The sequence below is a fragment of the Siphateles boraxobius genome, unplaced genomic scaffold (assembly GCF_051911475.1).
Source record: "Siphateles boraxobius isolate OS27281-9 unplaced genomic scaffold, OSU_SipBor_1 103, whole genome shotgun sequence".
In the NCBI taxonomy this organism is placed as follows: domain Eukaryota; kingdom Metazoa; phylum Chordata; class Actinopteri; order Cypriniformes; family Leuciscidae; genus Siphateles; species Siphateles boraxobius.
In genome coordinates, this window is record NW_027508704.1 from 1,707,501 (window position 1) to 1,725,660 (window position 18,160).

Here is an 18,160-nt window from a genome sequence, read left to right on the forward strand (position 1 = left end):
TGCTCTCCGGTTTGATTGGCTCTGGCTGGTGTTACGCCCTGTCTCGGGTAAAGGACGCAACATAAAAAAAAGGAAACAATACAGTTTCTTTTAATGGAAACGCGAATGAAACAATATTTATTGAATTTTAACAGGTTTATAATACAATTGGGGATTTTACCTCAGGAGCCGACAGAGCCAAAAATAACAAACAAAATAAATAACTAATTTGTATGTACGTCTTACTGCCCTATTGACGTGCTCCACCCATAACAGTTGGTGGCGGTAATGCACCAAGTTGTTATGCCAATAATTTAAGAGAAGAAGAAAGCGTTCCGTGCACTTTGTAGCCCCGAAAATCATAATCAAAATGGAGTCGGAATTGAAAGCCACGACTACTGTCTAAAAATGATACCTCAGTTGTGCTCAGACATTTCTGGCCGGTCTTAAAGGAACATGCTGACTTTTTTGGACTTCAGCTTATTCACCGTATCCCCCAGAGTTAGATAAGTCCATACACACCATTTTCATCTCTGTGCGTGCCGTAACTCTGTCTGACGCACCCACTGCTAGCCTAGCTTAGCACAAAGACTGGAAGTAAATGGCTCCAGCTAGCATACTGCTCCCAATAAGTGACAAAATAACACCAACATATTCCTGTTTATATGTTGTGATTTGTATAATCACAGTGGTTACAAAAAACAAGGTCATATGAGACACAGGCATCACAAGCATCATACATAGAGGGAACTATATTCGCAGAAGGCGAAACACTGCTACTTGGGCGGAGTCATTTACTTCCCGTCTTTGTGCTAAGCTAGGCTAGCGGTGGGTGCGTCAGACAGAGTTACAGCACACACGGAGATGAGAAGGGTATGTATGGACTGATCTAACTCTGGGGGATACGGTGAATAAGCTTAAGTCCCAAAAAGTCAGCGTGTTCCTTTAAGTAACGGTCTGAGTTGAGAAAGAAGTGTGCGTGTGCGTGTGTTTGCATGGAGGATTTACATTTATTTAATGTGTGTGCATTGCATTGGTTTAGAAATCCCCCTCCAGTGTCTCACGAGGTGTGGGACCCTGAGACGTCACCTGGTTATGGAAGCTGATGTGGATGAAGTCTCGGTACTGGAGGCCTGTGCTCTGTAGGATAGAAGAGAAGTGACATCCGAGACCGTCTCCTCCGACTAGATCGTACTCCGCCTGGCGACTCCGACAGCTGAAACACAGACCAGTTACTGCAGTTCTGCATTTAAAGGGAGAGTTCACCCAAACATTTTAATTATGACATTAGGTGTATATGACATTCTTCTTTCAGACGAATACAATCAGAGTTAAAATCAATCGGATAGATGCACTTATGATTGATAGATGCACTTTTATGATGGACAGATGCACTTTTATGATGGACAGATGCACTTTTATGATGATAGATTCACTTTTATGATGGACAGATGCACTTTTATGATGATAGATGCACTTTTATGATGGACAGATGCACTTTTATCATGGACAGATGCACTTTTATGATGCACTTTTATCATGGACAGATGCACTTTTATGATGACAGATGCACTTTTATGATGGACAGATGCACTTGCACTTTTATGATAGACAGATGCACTTTTATGATGGATAGATGCACTTTTATAATGGATAGATGCACTTTTATGATGGATAAATGCACTTTTATGATGGACAGATGCACTTTTATGATGCACTTTTATGATGGACAGATGCACTTTTATGATGGATAGATGCACTTTTATGATAGACAGATGCACTTTTATGATAGACAGATGCACTTTTATGATGGATAGATGCACTTTTATGATGGATAGATGCACTTTTATGATAGATAGATGCACTTTTATGATGGATAAATGCACTTTTATGATGGATAGATGCACTTTTATGATGGATAGATGCACTTTTATGATGGATAGATGCACTTTTATGATAGACAGATGCACTTTTATGATAGACAGATTCACTTTTATGATGGATAGATGCACTTTTATGATGGATAGATGCACTTTTATGATAGACAGATGCACTTTTATGATGGATAGATGCACTTTTATAATGGATAGATGCACTTTTATGATGGATAGATGCACTTTTATGATGGATAGATGCACTTTTATGATGGACAGATAGATGCACTTTTATGATGGATAGATGCACTTTTATAATGGATAGATGCACTTTTATAATGGAAAGATGCACTTTTATGATGGACAGATGCACTTTTATGGAGTTCATAACAGAAACGCCCATTCACTGCCATTATAAAGCTTGGAAGAGCCGGGACATTTTTTAATATAACTCTGTATTCGTCTGAAAGAAGAAAGTCATATACACGTAGGATGACTTCAGTGTGAGTAAATCATGGACTAATTTTCATTTTTGGGTGAACTATCCCTTTAATACAGTTAGTGAACTTTAGCAAACTTTATACCCACCAATCTCCACTGAGTTTGCAGAGCCCCGTGAGCGGGTTTGAGTAGACGTACAGCGGCCATCCATACGCAGCTGCTGCAAACGGCATACAGTGAGTGGCTTTCTCCAGCTCAATCTCCAGATCCTCCCTCTGGGAAAACACACCAGAAGTGGCGGATCACTGCATGCACTAGTGCACTAATTTCCTGATAATTTACTCTCCTCCACGTCATCCAAGATGTTCATGTCTTTCTTTCTTCAGTGGAAAAGAAATGAAGGTTTTTGAGGGAAACACTCCAGGATTTTCTCCATATAGTGACTTCAATGGAGTCCAACGGGTCGAAGGTCCAAATGTGAGTTTCAGTGCAGCTTCAAAGTCTCGACACGATCCAGCCGAGGAATAAGAGTCTGATCTAGACAAACCAGCGCACATTTATAACAAAATAAACATTTATATACTTTTTAACCACAAATGCTCGTTTTCAGTTTTCCGTCCATGACTTCACGTAATCCATTGAAAGGTCACACGTATTCCGGTTCATAAATGTAGGATAGTGTGAAAAACTCATTTTTCTCCTCCAACTTCAAAATCGTCCGACATCGTTGTTTTACCTTTTATTTTTTTGTAAATGCCGTTTGACTTTGTCTTTGCACGTTCTCTTTGTAAACACTGGGTCTGTACTTCCTCCTACGTCACCCGTGACCTTTCAATGTGATCACGTAATGTGTGTCGCATCACAGCTCGTGCAAGACCAGCATTTGTGGTTAAAAAGTATATAAATGTTTATTTTTTTATAAATGTGCGCTGGTTTGTCTAGATCAGACTCTTATTCCTCGGCTGGATCGTGTTGAGACTTTGAAGCTGCACTGAAACTCACATTTGGACCTTCGACCCGTTGGACTCCATTGAAGTCACTATATGGAGAAAATCCTGGAGTGTTTTCCTCAAAAACCTTCATTTCTTTTCCACTGAAGAAAGATAGACTTGAACATCTTGGATGACGTGAAGGAGAGTACATTTTCAGGACATTTTAGTTCTGATGTGAACTAATCCTTTAAGCCGCGAAGTTTTTAGGAATTTGAATCAAGCAAATTTACTTCTCAAAAATGGTTTACAAACACACACGTACCGTCCCACTTTACTTACACACACATACAGTGTCAGAATTTCACTGAAATTTTAGGAAATTTTAATTCTGGAGTGAACTACTCCTTAAACCATTCCAATCTCCCTGTAAAGCCTGGCATATTAAAATAATAATCAGAGAAATGTAAGTTGCATGTCAAATATGATAGAGTAGGCTTTATAGGGTTAATTCCCAGTAGTAAGCTCAGACTCACTATCGGGGATGACGGGCTGTGGGTCAGGACCCCGTCTGGGTCTCTGCTCTGCTCCATCTTGTCCTGTTCCTGATGAAGAAGAGCCAGACCAGCAGCGATGTCACTGGGCACCAGGTCTGTGTCCTGGAAACAGACAGTGTCACGTCAGCTTCACTGCAACATCATTATTAGATTATTATCATTTAGGTTATCGGACGATTTTGTTAATTTATCGCTATTGGATATTAACTTTGCATGCTAATTTCCTCTTTCCTATTTTTACATGTAAATTACCGTTGTCTTCTAATGCTCACTTAATCTTGAAAAGTAAAAAAGAAAAATCTAAATAGTAACATTTTTCATATTGCATTATTATGTTGCAATGCCTAAATTCACGTGTAGCATTTAAAGAAACTTTTTTTATTTATTTTTTTATTTAGACAATATATTTTAATTTCAGCAATTTATTGATTATCAGCCTGTATCACATTATTATAATAATTAACAACTTGACAGTCAGAATTTTACAATAAGGTATCATTAGTTGTTAATGTATAAGCAAACATTCATTCATTGACAATGAGCAATATATTTGTTACAGTATGTATCAATCCTTGTTAAAGTAAGCTAATAAAAATACAGTTCTCCGTTAGTTCATGTTAGTCCATTGAATAATATTAACAAAGATGACTTTTGATTTTAATAATGTATTGTGTAGAGTAGTGTGAAAATAGACTAGTGTGTCCGACTGTTTGTACTGTATTTTATTTTATTTTTTATTCTAAACTTTTAATTATTCTGATTTCTTTTGATTATTTTCATTTCTTCTGTGTAAAGCACTTTGAATTACCACTGTGTATGAAATGTGCTATATAAATAAACGTGCCTTGCCTATTGGTAAATGTTAAATGAACATTAACTAAGATTAATAAATGCTTTTTTTATGGCTAGTTCATGTTAACAAACGGAACAATCATGAATATTTTTATTCTGGTGTCTCTATTATCCAGTGCATTGGGTTTCCAGCACCAAGTCCAAGAATATTCATTTACACACACAATGTAACACCAAATTAGCCTTTTAATCAAGAGAACATAACCTTTTACGTTATGTTTTGGGGTATCGCAATAATATCGTATCATGAGTTCAGTATCGTGATATGTATCGAATCGTGACAGAGTATCGTTACACCCGTAGTGAACAGTGTGTTTTTTCAGTGATATAAACAAGCGGTTTGTCTCGTCTCTGACCAGGAAGAATCCTCCGACGAGCTGTGCGATGCTGGAGAAAGCGGCTCGATGGTTGTCGTCCTGAGGCAGACAGAAGCAGAGGAGACGCAGACGACTCTCCCACACACGCGAGGCCAGTGTGTGTGCGGTGTAGAAGAGCTGAGACGACTCGCTGCTCTCCAGATCCAGATCCCTCACGCCTGACGGGGCGTCCAGAGAAACACCCGAGCGCTGGCTCCCCAGAGGGTCAAACACCACCAGCACTCCCACAGCCATGGAGAGAAGGATGATCCAGCTGAGGACAACAACAGAGACAGTCAGAACTGCATTATGTACATTAAAGAGCACATATTATACAAAGTCTTCACAAGCTGGAATGTTTAAAAAAACACATTATCTGACACAGCCATAGAGAGAAGGATGGAGGATGCCACAGAGACAGTGAAGGGAGGGTAAAATAAAGAGGACATTTTACACAATTTTACAAAGTTGAATGTTTAAAAAACACATTATCTGACATAGAGACAGAGCATATTTAGGCCACGCCCACACCGGGGGGGGGGAACAAGCCAACCGTCTCCATTGACTTTGCATTGTGTGAAGCGGCCTCCTTGTCATTTATGACTTATAACAAAAAACAAAACAATGTCTAAAAGCTGCTGTGTGACAAGGTGTACAGCAAACAAGCTAAATAACCCAGCTGTCGACCCCAAAAAACGGTTTGTTTCAGGACATAAAAGTGGATCAAGACAGAGCCCAACTGGTTCTCGAACTACTCTGGGAACCACGCCCACTGGAACGCGACAGCTTAGCTTTTCACAAAGTTGAATGTTTAAAAATCACATTATCATCTGACATTGTTGCGGCTCCTCTCTTCCCAGTCTGTCAGTAACACTCTGTTTACTTCCTGTCTCTATGAAGCCCCTCCTTCTGAAAAGCAAACTGTGCTCTGATTGGTCGGCTGGATCAGTGTGTTGTGATTGGTGGAGCGCTGATCATCACCTATGATCATTTTTAATGAATCCTGGCTGGATAAAAGCATGCATGTACATTTTTGGGAAAGGAATATTGTTCAATATTTTCCCCTTACCTGGAAACCACAGCTCCGATCACAGCCCCGACCTCTTCCGGCTTGCATCCCGTGCTGTTATCCGACACCCAGACGGCCCCCAGAACGGCCCACACGAGCTCAGGAACGTACAGAACCGCACGCAGATACACCAGGACCGGCATCGAGCGCCGAGGACCCGGGTTCATTATGGTTCCTAAGACCAATCGCAGCAGAATTACATTGCATCATTACACATATGAAGAAATCCCATCATGCATTGGGTCCGGGAAAGACACGTACCTTGAGCACTGACGTAAACAACTGCACATAATGTGAAGATGATGGCAGCCAAAAGCACAAGAAGAACTACAAGGTAATTATGCAAATACGCTCCACCTTGACAGTCAAATCGTCCCTTATGGTTAATGTACACAACTAAGGTCACGACCCACCTAAGAGACAAGACAGCTTTCAGAAACAAAACATACTTCCTTATTTTAGCATAGTATTTGCATGGAACATTGGATAATTAATATGGTAATGCCATGTTTATGAGCGTGCAGTGATGAATATCTTGGTAACTTGGCAGCTAGAGAGTATTTTGTACAATGGTATTTGTTTTTAAAAGGCATCCCAGCAAACGTTACGGTTGAACAAACATTATTCTAGTAACGTTAATAGTTAGTAATTACGGCTAGGTAGAATTTTTTTTTGTTGATTTATCGGTTTTTTAAATTTGGTCGATTCAATATCGATTCTCAAAAGCCACGAATCGATTTTTTTTCCATATTTCCGTAGGCATTGAATATAATTTCTGATCGACGTTACACTTATTTCTAGTCTTCTTCACATCTGCTTGCGCTTGAAAGGACAAGTTCACACAAAATTCTCGAAACGCCTCGTCTTGGCTGGTATTCTAGTAAACAGTAGAGAAAGACAACGCATGTGTATCAATATATTGGATCCGTGTTTTCGGTCTTAAAGTGACAGCAACCTAATAAACCTGTTGCTGTCTGTGTCATTAATGATAATCAAACAACAAAAGACAAAGAAATAAAAACACTCTGCTCTTGACTGCCTAACTTTTGCAACTTTAATAAGGAATAATCCATATTTAATGTACACAGACTATGCAGTTATTTCACATTTGATTACTTTATTCAATTTTTGTACCTAAAAACTACTATTGGACCTACCTGATTTTTGTATTTATATGTTTGTTTTATTGTATTTATTTGTGTTATTGCTTGTAGGCTAAATAGATTATTTTTTTATTTTTAGAAATGAATTTAATAATCGTTTAAATTTATATTTATATTCGTAGTTTTAGCTGTGGTATCGAAACTGGAATCGAGCATTGCGAAATATCACTGGTATTTAAAACTTTGGTGTCATAACATTAATTACAATACAAAGATGCTTAAAAAAACAATTCTTTTAATTTTTTTGTGTGGTGGGACCAGTGAAAATTATTAATTGAATCGAATCAGAATCGAATTGGGACATCTGAATCGATACCAGGCCCTATTAGTTGATTTATTTATTGATTTAACCTTTATTTATCCAGGTAAACTGTTTGAGAACAACTTCTCATTTACAAACATGACCTGGCCAAGAGGCTACAGGAATAAATAAGAACATACTGTACAGCTGTACATATTCAAACAAATAACACATAGAACAAGCAACTAAATTAAAAAAGATATACAACAAAAGAGTGCTTAAATATGTGTGTTTAAATATGGTTCATGATTGTCAGCAGGAACAAGAGTCAACTATGTAATTTTCGAGGTTTTGCTTAAAGGTGGAGATTGGGATCAAAGATGTAAGTTTCAGGGTATTTTGTAGTATGTTCCAGTCATGTACTGATGCAAAGCGGAAGGCATTACGTCCAAAAGTAGTAGAAGTAGGGGGGGGGGTACTAAATTTAATCAAATTACTTGATCTTGTGTGATAGGTGTTATGAGCGGCATGAAGTAGGGATGACAAATAGAGAGGTGCCTTGCCCAGAATTGTCTTATATATGAAGAGAAACCAATGATGGAGCCGCCTGGTATAAAGGGAGGGCCGACCCACCAGTTTCTACAGGTCACAGTGATGAGTGTGAAACGGATGGCTGAATGATGTTTGTGTCAAGTTTTCTTAAAGCTGTTTTTGGTGCCATTCTGTAGATAATATCGCCGTAATCCAAAATTGACAGTACTGTCGTCTTAACGAGGGTGCATTTGGAAGCATGGGTAAAGGAGGCTTTATTACGGAAAAGAAAGGCTAGTCTAGCTTTGACTTTTGTTTGAAGGTTATTGATGCTTGTAATGAATGACAGGGATGAATCCAACCAGATACCTAGATATTTATATTCTTTGACATACTCCAGAGCCATACCGTTCATGCAGGTGATTGTAGGTGGAGTCTCTGTAACCTGTTTTCGGCTAAAAAGGATACATTTTGTCTTATTGGCGTTAATACGGAGGTGGAGACTGTCAAAGAACTGCTCTATGTAGGTGAAGCTGAGTTTAAGACTGGAAGCCGCAGAATTGGGAGAGGAACCAACTGAGTACAAATTGGTATCATCTGCATAAAGATGAATCCGAGAGGTACCAACAGCTCTGGCTATATCATTGATGTAGATAGAAAAAAGGTTTGGACCCAGGATGGAGCCTTGGGGCACACCTTTAGAGACAGTGAGTGGGTCTGACATAATGTTGTCAACCTTCAATTGCTGGACACGGTTGGTGAGATAATTAGCAAAGCAATCACAGCTAGAGGAGGACAGACCAATACTGGAAAGCTTATGTAAGAGGATCCTATGGTCGACAGAGTCAAAAGCCTTGGCGAGGTCTATAAAGGTGGCAATACAGACCTGTTTGCTGTCTAATGCTGTAATTACATCATCAAGGACCTTTGTGGTGGATGTTTTTTTGTATTAGTAATGTTAGTTATCTGATATTGTTCTCAAAACATTCAGAAAACGTTATACCAGAATGTTTTCTGAATGTTAAAAACCCGTCATGTTTTAATAACTTAGTTATACATACGTTAAGGAAATATTCCATTTGATCATTTTGCAAACATCGTGGCAACTTTACTTTTGAAAATGTCAGCACAAAAACAAAATTTATACACCGTTCATGTATCGTTTTATTCAACAAACAAAAAAACTGGACGTTTCGAACATTCGGAAATATCATTTTTGTAATGGAAACGTTAGCAACACCGATCTCCTAGCTGTGATGGTATATGGATATGGCAATGATCCAATACCGTGGTACAAGTGTTACACAATACCCCAAAAATCCCAAGTAAGCTAACTCAACTGCAGTTCTTACCACACAGCTCTGATAAATAACTCGATGGCGCCAGGAAACACAAGATCATCGCTGGCGATTCGCCATCGGCGTCCAAGCACCACCATTGCGGGCATCCTGAGGCGTTTCCGACTTCAAACCAGTCTTTCTGTCGCGATCATAAACATGTGACAGTGGACATTATGCCCGCCTGTGATCTTGATATTCCACCATGGTAATAAATGACTCGTTCACTGACATCTGTCCGCAGCGGGGCGGGTTTGTTTTCCCTTTTCTGTGTCGCAACGAAATGTGTCCGGAACGGAAGATGACGTATCTTCCGGCAGTAAAGTAGTACCGTATTAGAAAGCCTCGTCAAAAATAGTAATTTATTGCGTTACAATAAAGCAATGTGCTGTATAATCTCACATTTTTAATAATTAAACACATATTCGTAATATTTACAACAATAATATAACTAACTATCCGCTTGCGCCCCTTCAGTCAAATCGTCAGTTTTCGGGTGTAATCGGACACGCCCGGAAAAGATACACAGTTCAAAGAAGTTCAGGTTGATTCTTGAACTGATTCATTCAAACGATCCGATTCAAAAGAACAACTTGTTCACATCAATACAATGCCACAGGACAATATTAAAAGCGTTCGGTTTTTTCGTGTTGATGATGACATTAGGCTGAATATACGTGTCTTTGAGTCAAAACAAAATGGCATTCAATTTTCAAAACAAGCAGTGTTTCCCATTAAATCTTTATTTGAGGCTGTAGCACCATGCAAAAGCTCAGTTGAAAGTAAACCCAACACCTCTGGTTTTAAAATAAAGTGGTTGTTGATTTTTTTTTATTGTCTGCTTTGTTCTTTCCATTAAATATCGTATAGATCAGAAATAAAATGAACACCTCACCAATTTACATTTTGATATTAATAAAGTAACACTGGTCAAAACTTTCTGCTGAAAAAGTGATTCAGGATGAATGATTAATATTTGGCCTGTCCAAGTTTCAGCCGGTCATTTTACACCAGTCAAAACATTAAAACCCTCAAAGCAATCAAACTGTAGGTGAAGTTTAAGAAGAAAAAAAAATCCTAAAAATAAACGGCATAATAACGGTTTATGGTTTATTTTTTGGTTCTTTAAGAAGCCATTTACAGTGATAAAGGCAGTGTCAATACTGTACGCTGACAGACAGTGGCGGTTCCCATGTGTTGAGCTGTTTTAATCTATAAATTTTACATTTTCAAACATTGAAACTGTGTTATTTGAACCTAATTAGACAAGCGGTTTGGGGAACCGCTAGATTATGACCGACCTTCTTTAACAAAAGATTTTGCTTGAAGAAATCCAGCAAAAACAAATCATTTTTTTCCATTCAATTTTATCCTACGGAGCAACAAACACTCCTTTAATCCTTTGAAAACATGTACATTTAATCAGATTGAAAACACTCTTACAAACAAAATCAATATTCATCATAAGAATCAGTCCCTGCCTGTTAGCCTTGCCTGATGAGGCAATTTCAGCTCGTTTGTGATGCCGTCGGTCAAATCATAGCACACGTTTCATGTAGAAAACTTTCTTTCATACAGAATAATAAAAAAGGGTAAGACAAGATGCATAAAACGGGAATCCGAAAAGCCACGGTACGGCCTGGGTTTGAATCCAGAGCACCTGATGTGACCAGGAACGGATCTCATCTTCCGCACTCGTCCTCAGCGTCTCGCTCGGGTCCGAGACCCTTACGCTGGCAGACTCAGCTTCTTTCCTTTCAACACTGAAGAGAGACGGACAGCAATCAGATTAGAACAAGATTTATTAAGGAGACGGTCCAATTATGCCCTTTTACAAAGTCTTAGGCTCTACTAGAACAGGTTTTCCTGCTTGAATGTTGATTATTTTCCTCATTTCCTCATATTCTCCATTGTTGCGGCTCCTCTCTTCCCAGTCTGTCAGTAACGCTCTGTTTACTTCCTGTCTCTATGAAGCCCCTCCTCCTGAAAAGCACACTGTGCTCTGATTGGTCGGCTGGAGCAGTGTGTTGTGATTGGTCAAGCGCTTCGAGTGTGTTTGGGAAATGTCCCGCCCCTTTCCATTATTGCCAGTTTAACACACTACTAACTCACTCAAACAGGCCCCGCCCCTTTATTCTGCGTATGAATTATTTAAATGAGGAATATTGTGATGTGTTCGTTCCCAAAATGGTTGTTTAATTGTATAACTGAAAGTGTCAAGCATTGCAAAAAGTAATTCTATTTCAAACTGGCAATAGAAAAACTTTTCTAAAACATTCTACTCTTAAAATTTTATTGGTCTTGAGTGTTTAAACTCAGCGACAGTTAAAGGAATATGCAATTGGTTTTTGTGCTTTACTTCCTGAAACCGCAGCCTGAGATGGGTGTTTGAAAGTAAAAGTGACACGTATGGTATGGTAACCCATACTTGGAATTTGACCTCTGCATTTAACCCATCCAAGTAAGCGAGTAAGTAGCGAGTAGTGAACACACACACACTGCAAACGTGGATACACACACCTGGAGCAGCGGGCAGCCTTGAGTGGCGCCCGGAGAGCGATTGGGGGTTAGGTGCCTTGCTCAAGGACATCTCAGTCATATTCCTGCCGGCACTGGAATCAAACCAGCAACCTTTGGGTCACCAGTCCAACTCTGTTACCATTAGGCCATGACTGCCCCAAACTACGGAAACTACTGTTTCCGTACGGATTAGTGTGACAGTGATGATTGATCATTGCTAAACTTCAAAAATACTTTGCCACATTGATTTTACAATCAATGGCAGTTTAAAACACAGAAAATACTTTTTTCTTTTCTGTAATACAGCTGCAACAACAAGACAGTGATTCTCAGTGGAGATGGACCGATATTAATATTTTGCCCAATACCGATAACTCTTTATATTTGAAAGCCGATAACCGATATATTGGCCGATAAATCTAAATCCAATTTTTTTAATAATTTTTGAGAGCCTGATTTAAAAAAAATAAGTCTCATCATGTCCCAAATACACAATTATAATAATGTTCTCATTATATTTTTTTTGTAGCTGTTATGACAGATTTGTGCTGCACTGTTGCACTTTACTGTATTATTCTTTTTTTTAAGTGATTCCAATCATATTTCAGACAATTCAAAACCATCATGGCGAACAGTGCACATCTGAAGTGTCTCAGCTGAAGGAAATAATACATTATTTATCAGCTGTAAAATATCGGCCAAATGTTATTATCGATATGGATAACCATATCGATATCGGAAGATATATGCTCATTTTTAATGTTATCGTTATCGGCCCAACAAGAAATTATTTCTGATATATTAATGCCAATAAATAATGTATTATTTCCTTCAGCTGAGACACTTCAGATGCGCACTGTTCAACATGATGGGTTTGAATTGCTTGAAATATGATTAAAATCACATCAAAAAAAGAAAAATACAAAAAAAGAAAAGTAGTCATATCGGCTACATAAAATTATAATGAGAACATCATTATAATTGTGTGATTGGGACATGAAGAGACTTTTGTTTTTGTAATCAGGCTCTCCAAAATTATATAAGAATTTGAATTTAGATTTATCAGCCAATATATCGGTTATCGGCATTCAGATATAACGAATTATCGGTTATTGGCAAAAATGTATCGGTGCATCCCAATTCATAACCATTCGCACTAATAAGTACAAACAAACATCACATCTAAAGGGTTTTTAAACCAGAAAACACTCACCTTTTGTTACATATAGATAAAAGAAATCACAGTAGAGGATTGTCTGAACGACGCCGGCGACGATGGCGATCATGTCGAAGAATCCTTCGAAGTAGAAGCGCCAGATCCAGTTGATGAGATACAGGGCTCGATACAGGCCGAGGAAGAACAGGTAGTGTGTGGTGATGGTCTCGGCTTCTCCAGTCTTACTGATCATGAACAGCTGTGGGAGAATGGCCACCGACTCCAGATAGATGGAGAACGTCCACAGGATCTAGAACGCAGAGATAACACTTGGTCCATTAATACTAACCCTTTCTCTTCTATATTTACTATGACATTTAATTAAATATTCAACAATATAATTAATCTGCCTGCATTGACATGAGAACTGGACGATGACATCACTGTTTTCTCCAGAGCGGCTGTATATATAAATGAACTAAATTAATAACTTTTTTACAACAAAAATGAAGCATCACTGAACGAACTTAAGCTGGACCTGGAAACAAACTTTGTTGCATTATTTTCCTGTTATCTCTGTAAAGCTGCTTTGAAACAATATGTATCGTAAAAAGCGCTGTATAAATAAAGGTGACTGGACTTGACTTTATATTTTTATTAAAAAAACTTGCATATTGTTGCCCTATTGTTATTGTTTTATTGTTCTCATTTGAAAGTCACTTTGGATACAAAAATGAATTAATAGATTTGTCTACTAAATGAATAATTGTAAATAACGGTGATGTGAGCATGTGTTTTCATCAGCACTGCACGACTGATCACAATTTACATAATCGCGCTTAAACCGATTTGTCTCATCGTGATTTTGAAATGGTAAAGTGTGTGATTGTTAATTATGCGCGGATCGTCTGTAAACGCGGCTCACTCTGAAAGCTCTGAGTTTGAGTCGCTTATAATGTGCGTTTGAAACAGCAACACCCGTCAAACATCTTTCCAGACATGAGAAGCATTTATGAACCTCTTGACCAACAAAAGACATTTAATAACACGCTTTTGCTCCAGACTCACTTCATCAGGACAGCTGAGCTCCTCCTCCTGTGAGATGATGAGCTTCACACATCATTTGCTTACACAAGCGGGTAATCCATCAGTCGGAAACTGAAGCCTTGCGGGAGCCGCCATTGTAGCAGAACTTCACCTGCTGTTAGCCATGCATTGACTCCCATTCATTTTGGCGTCACTTTGACAGCGAATAACTTTACATCTGTGACGTCCAAAGACTTCATTTGTCCATTATTTATTTCTAAAGAAACACGACATAGTATAAAAGACTCCATTACTTTGTATCTTACGTTATGGCCCCGTAGAAGCCGTTTTTGTAAAAATAGGCTAACGATTGCGTCATAACCACGCGACTCTGTCGCACAGTAGAGAAATTACCGTATAGACAGGAGGAGAAGCTCGCAGGCAATCTTTTACTGTCTATGAGGCAATCGGGGGACATAGAGGCATAAAGTCAAGGAGAAGCCCATAGATAGAGTCCATAAAAGCAACAAGACAAAATATTTCAACAACGTTTTTGAGGAACTGGAAATAATTCGGTATGTGGCACAGCTACTAGAAGACTTACAACTGTCAGACAGGGTCACGTCACATCTACGTGGTCAAGCTCAGTTTGAGCCGGCGCAGTCGCTCAGTCATCAGGAAGTGAGTGCTCTAATGGGCTTCACGTTTCTCAGTTGAAATCAAGGGGGTCGCTGTGTCCATTTCTTTTACTGTCTATGCTTTACACACACGTTATCATACTTCTGCGGCGGGACATATGTGGTATGTGTGTGTGTGTGTGTGTGTGTGAGACGCCCTCTGGTGTTCAGAGGGCTATATGGTGTGTGTGTGACATCCTCTCGTGTTCAGAGAGATATGTGGTGTGTGTGTGTGTGTGTGTGTGAAGCCCTCTGGTGTTCAAATGGAGTATTTACTACCGATCAGCCGCTGCTCTGACAATCTGCGCGTAAAATAATTGCCAAATCGTGTGCGGTTTCATTACGATTAATCGTGCAGCTCTAATTTTCAACCTGTGAATACATGAGTGCGCTTTATCTCGCTCTCTCTCTCTCTCACCTCCAGAGGAGAGAAGTCATGGTTGACGAGGAACGCCAGGCCTCCGACTGGGACCACCAGGAACTCCACCCTGAAAGTGTCGTGGTTTCCATCGTACGTGGCCTTGAACTTGGCATATATCAGGTAAACCGTGGCATAGGCACATGCGATATAGATGATCTACATGGGGAACATGCAACAAAACATCGTTACAAGAACAGTCCAGTGCTCTTTGGACATTTTTGACAGAAAAATGTTATGTTATGAATTATTACATTTATGTACACCCTTGTATGTACAAAACTGGGTGATGCACTTGCTATATGAACACACACAAATCGTAAATCGTGGACATGATTGGAAAGAGTTCATTGGTCTTTAAAAAAAAAAAAGGTCAAACCTAAAATCTTTGTGGTCAGAAATTACATTTCCAGAGGAAATAAATAGGAAATGTGAGAAACACAAACACAAAAACAAAGAGTATTTCTAATCGGTTTTAAAAAACTTTTTTTTTTAAAAACAGCCACGATGAAGATTTTGATCATGTCTACAAAATTTAAAAACAGAAAACCTCATAAAACTAGGTAATTATGTTTGAAAATACTGTTATAAGCAACTAGGGAACATAAGGATGGTTTGCATTTATGTCATATTAAAGTCCTTAAAATCAGTAGATTTAATTCTTGTACACACACACACACACACACACGTGATGCTCTATTTTTAACTTAAACACTGAATAGGATTCAATTATTAAAAGGTTTTTTTTAATATTTATTATTTAATTTATAAATTAGTGTGCATAATTTTGAGGTGAATATTGTCTAGTATCATGATATGAGTATATACCGTATATAACATACATATTATATTACATAGTATAGAAAAAATGTATCTTATTATCTTGAGTCTGTTTTGAACACCAGAGAGTTACAGGAGTCTTTTTACTGGCAGATATTCTTCAATGTCTGACATGTCCAAAACCATTTGACAAGATTATTTTTCAGATTTTAAAAATCTGACAATAATTGCATAATAAATTTAGCGTGGAGTAAACACACATCCTTATCAACAAACAAACAAACAAACCCTGATTGTTTTTCAACTGATGATTTCTTCCATTCATTTTTCAACAAGCTTTCTCTTATAGCACAGCAGCGCCTACAAATACTGTACCTCAATATATAGCAAGAATAATAAAAAAGACATGAATAAGTGCATGTTTTAAGTGGAAGGATGTTTAAATTCACCTTCATGAAGGAGTTGTAGAAGGAGATGAAGGCCGTGAGCAGGTCCAGATAGCGAGTGGTGAACACCAAAGCAAACAGAATCTGACTCTTTCCAGATATTCCTGAAACACAAACAACAACAAGACAGGCTCATTTACACCCCATTTCACAGTCAGAAACATACATAACGCTGCTAAAGCATGCACAAATGTAGAGTTCCAGTACAACACAACATTACAGTGACTGTTTATGTAAAATATAATATTCTAATGACATCCTGCTGCCACGTCACAGGTCAGAGCATGCAATCAGAATGAATGAATGAACTTTATCTACTACAGTCTGATAACATACACAGTGCAAAACTGCAAAGTTAAACAGGCTTTATAACATTCAGCACTAATGCTTTTGTTTTATATGCCATGCAACTCAGTCTAAGACCAAAGTTTAGCGCTAGATCTGACTTTGGATTGATGCAACTCACAAACGTGCATGAAAACAGATTAAAAAACACACATGCCAAAAATCACCCTTCAGGATAATTCACACAAATGAGGCCTAGTGTATGAGTTTATGAGCGGATCAGCTGCATTAGACACCGATCAGCCGAACAGACACCGAACAGAGTGTGAATAACACACACTCTCAGAAACACAATGACTGCATCATTTCTCACCTGCACACGACCTGGTTTTCCAGATCTTCATTAGGAGGATGATGATGGCTGCTAAATGGGACAGATCCCCCGTCAGTCTGAAGATGTTCATGTTTCTTTGGGTTGTTGAGATGTACGAAGGGAGCGGGCTGTGCGACGCTTTAAAGTGCTGATGTTATTCCCTCTAACGGCGTTATAAACACGGTTTTCGCGATTGAAAGATGGCGAGAGCAGCGCGACGTGGCCCGGGGACGTGGCCGACACTGAGAGCTTGACTGCGGGTTGGCTGAGGCACGGAATGATGCTGAAGATCCGCGTTGGGAGGAAAACAGCGCTGGAAAATAAATGTATTGATTGCGCATGCGTAGGCTTCCTGTAGGGGGCGCGAGGAGGCCCAAAACACCGTCTCACTGGCGCCTACAAGAACTGAGAGAAATCAAGGCAGAAAAAAACAGAATTGCGAGAAATAAAGTCTGATTTGCGAGAAATAAAGTCTGATTTGCGAGAAATAAAGGCTAAATTGAGAGAAATAAAGTATGAATTGCAAGAAATAAAGTCAGAATTGTGATAAATAAAGTCAGAGAAATAGCGTCAAAATTGCTAGAAATAAAGTCTGAATTGAATTGCGAGAAATAAAGTCAGAATTGAGAGAAATAAAGTCTGAATTAAGAGAAATAAAGTCAGAATTGAGAGAAATAAAGTCTGAATTAAGAGAAATAAAGTCAGAATTGAGAGAAATAAAGTTTGAATTGGGAGAAATAAAGTTAGAGTTGAGAGAAATAAAGGCTAAATTGAGAGAAATAAAGTCTGAATTGCAAGAAATAAAGTCAGAATTGTGATAAATAAAGTCAGAGAAATAGCGTCAAAATTGCTAGAAATAAAGTCTGAATTGAATTGCGAGAAATAAAGTCAGAATTGAGAGAAATAAAGGCTAAATTGAGAGAAATAAAGTATGAATTGCAAGAAATAAAGTCAGAATTGTGATAAATAAAGTAAGAGAAATAGCGTCAAAATTGCTAGAAATAAAGTCTGAATTGAATTGCGAGAAATAAAGTCAGAATTGAGAGAAATAAAGTCTGAATTAAGAGAAATAAAGTCAGAATTGAGAGAAATAAAGTCTGAATTAAGAGAAATAAAGTCAGAATTGAGAGAAATAAAGTTTGAATTGGGA

General features: G+C 38.5%; 2 protein-coding genes across 2 annotated transcripts in view; both read right to left on the reverse strand.

Annotated features, from left to right (window-relative positions):
• Positions 1-9,829, reverse strand: part of daglb (diacylglycerol lipase, beta) — a 23,509-nt gene extending 13,680 nt beyond the window's left edge. The window contains exons 1-7 of the mRNA XM_077245986.1: positions 9,345-9,829; positions 6,319-6,470; positions 6,058-6,232; positions 4,989-5,262; positions 3,760-3,882; positions 2,442-2,569; positions 1,069-1,195 (exon numbers count right to left, since the gene is read on the reverse strand). Of these exons, the coding sequence (XP_077102101.1) occupies positions 1,069-1,195; positions 2,442-2,569; positions 3,760-3,882; positions 4,989-5,262; positions 6,058-6,232; positions 6,319-6,470; positions 9,345-9,439 (1,074 nt within the window). The 5' untranslated portion in view covers positions 9,440-9,829. The remainder of the gene's footprint in view (positions 1-1,068; positions 1,196-2,441; positions 2,570-3,759; positions 3,883-4,988; positions 5,263-6,057; positions 6,233-6,318; positions 6,471-9,344) is intronic.
• A 227-nt stretch (positions 9,830-10,056) lies between these two features.
• On the reverse strand, positions 10,057-17,305 carry kdelr2b (KDEL endoplasmic reticulum protein retention receptor 2b). The gene is made up of 5 exons (XM_077245867.1): positions 17,011-17,305; positions 16,356-16,456; positions 15,127-15,285; positions 13,063-13,315; positions 10,057-11,092 (listed from the first exon to the last, which is right to left on the reverse strand). Exons 1-5 carry the CDS (start codon positions 17,099-17,101, stop codon positions 11,058-11,060), a joined length of 639 nt encoding a protein of 212 aa, XP_077101982.1. The 5' UTR covers positions 17,102-17,305; the 3' UTR covers positions 10,057-11,057.
• Positions 17,306-18,160: the final 855 nt, after the last annotated feature.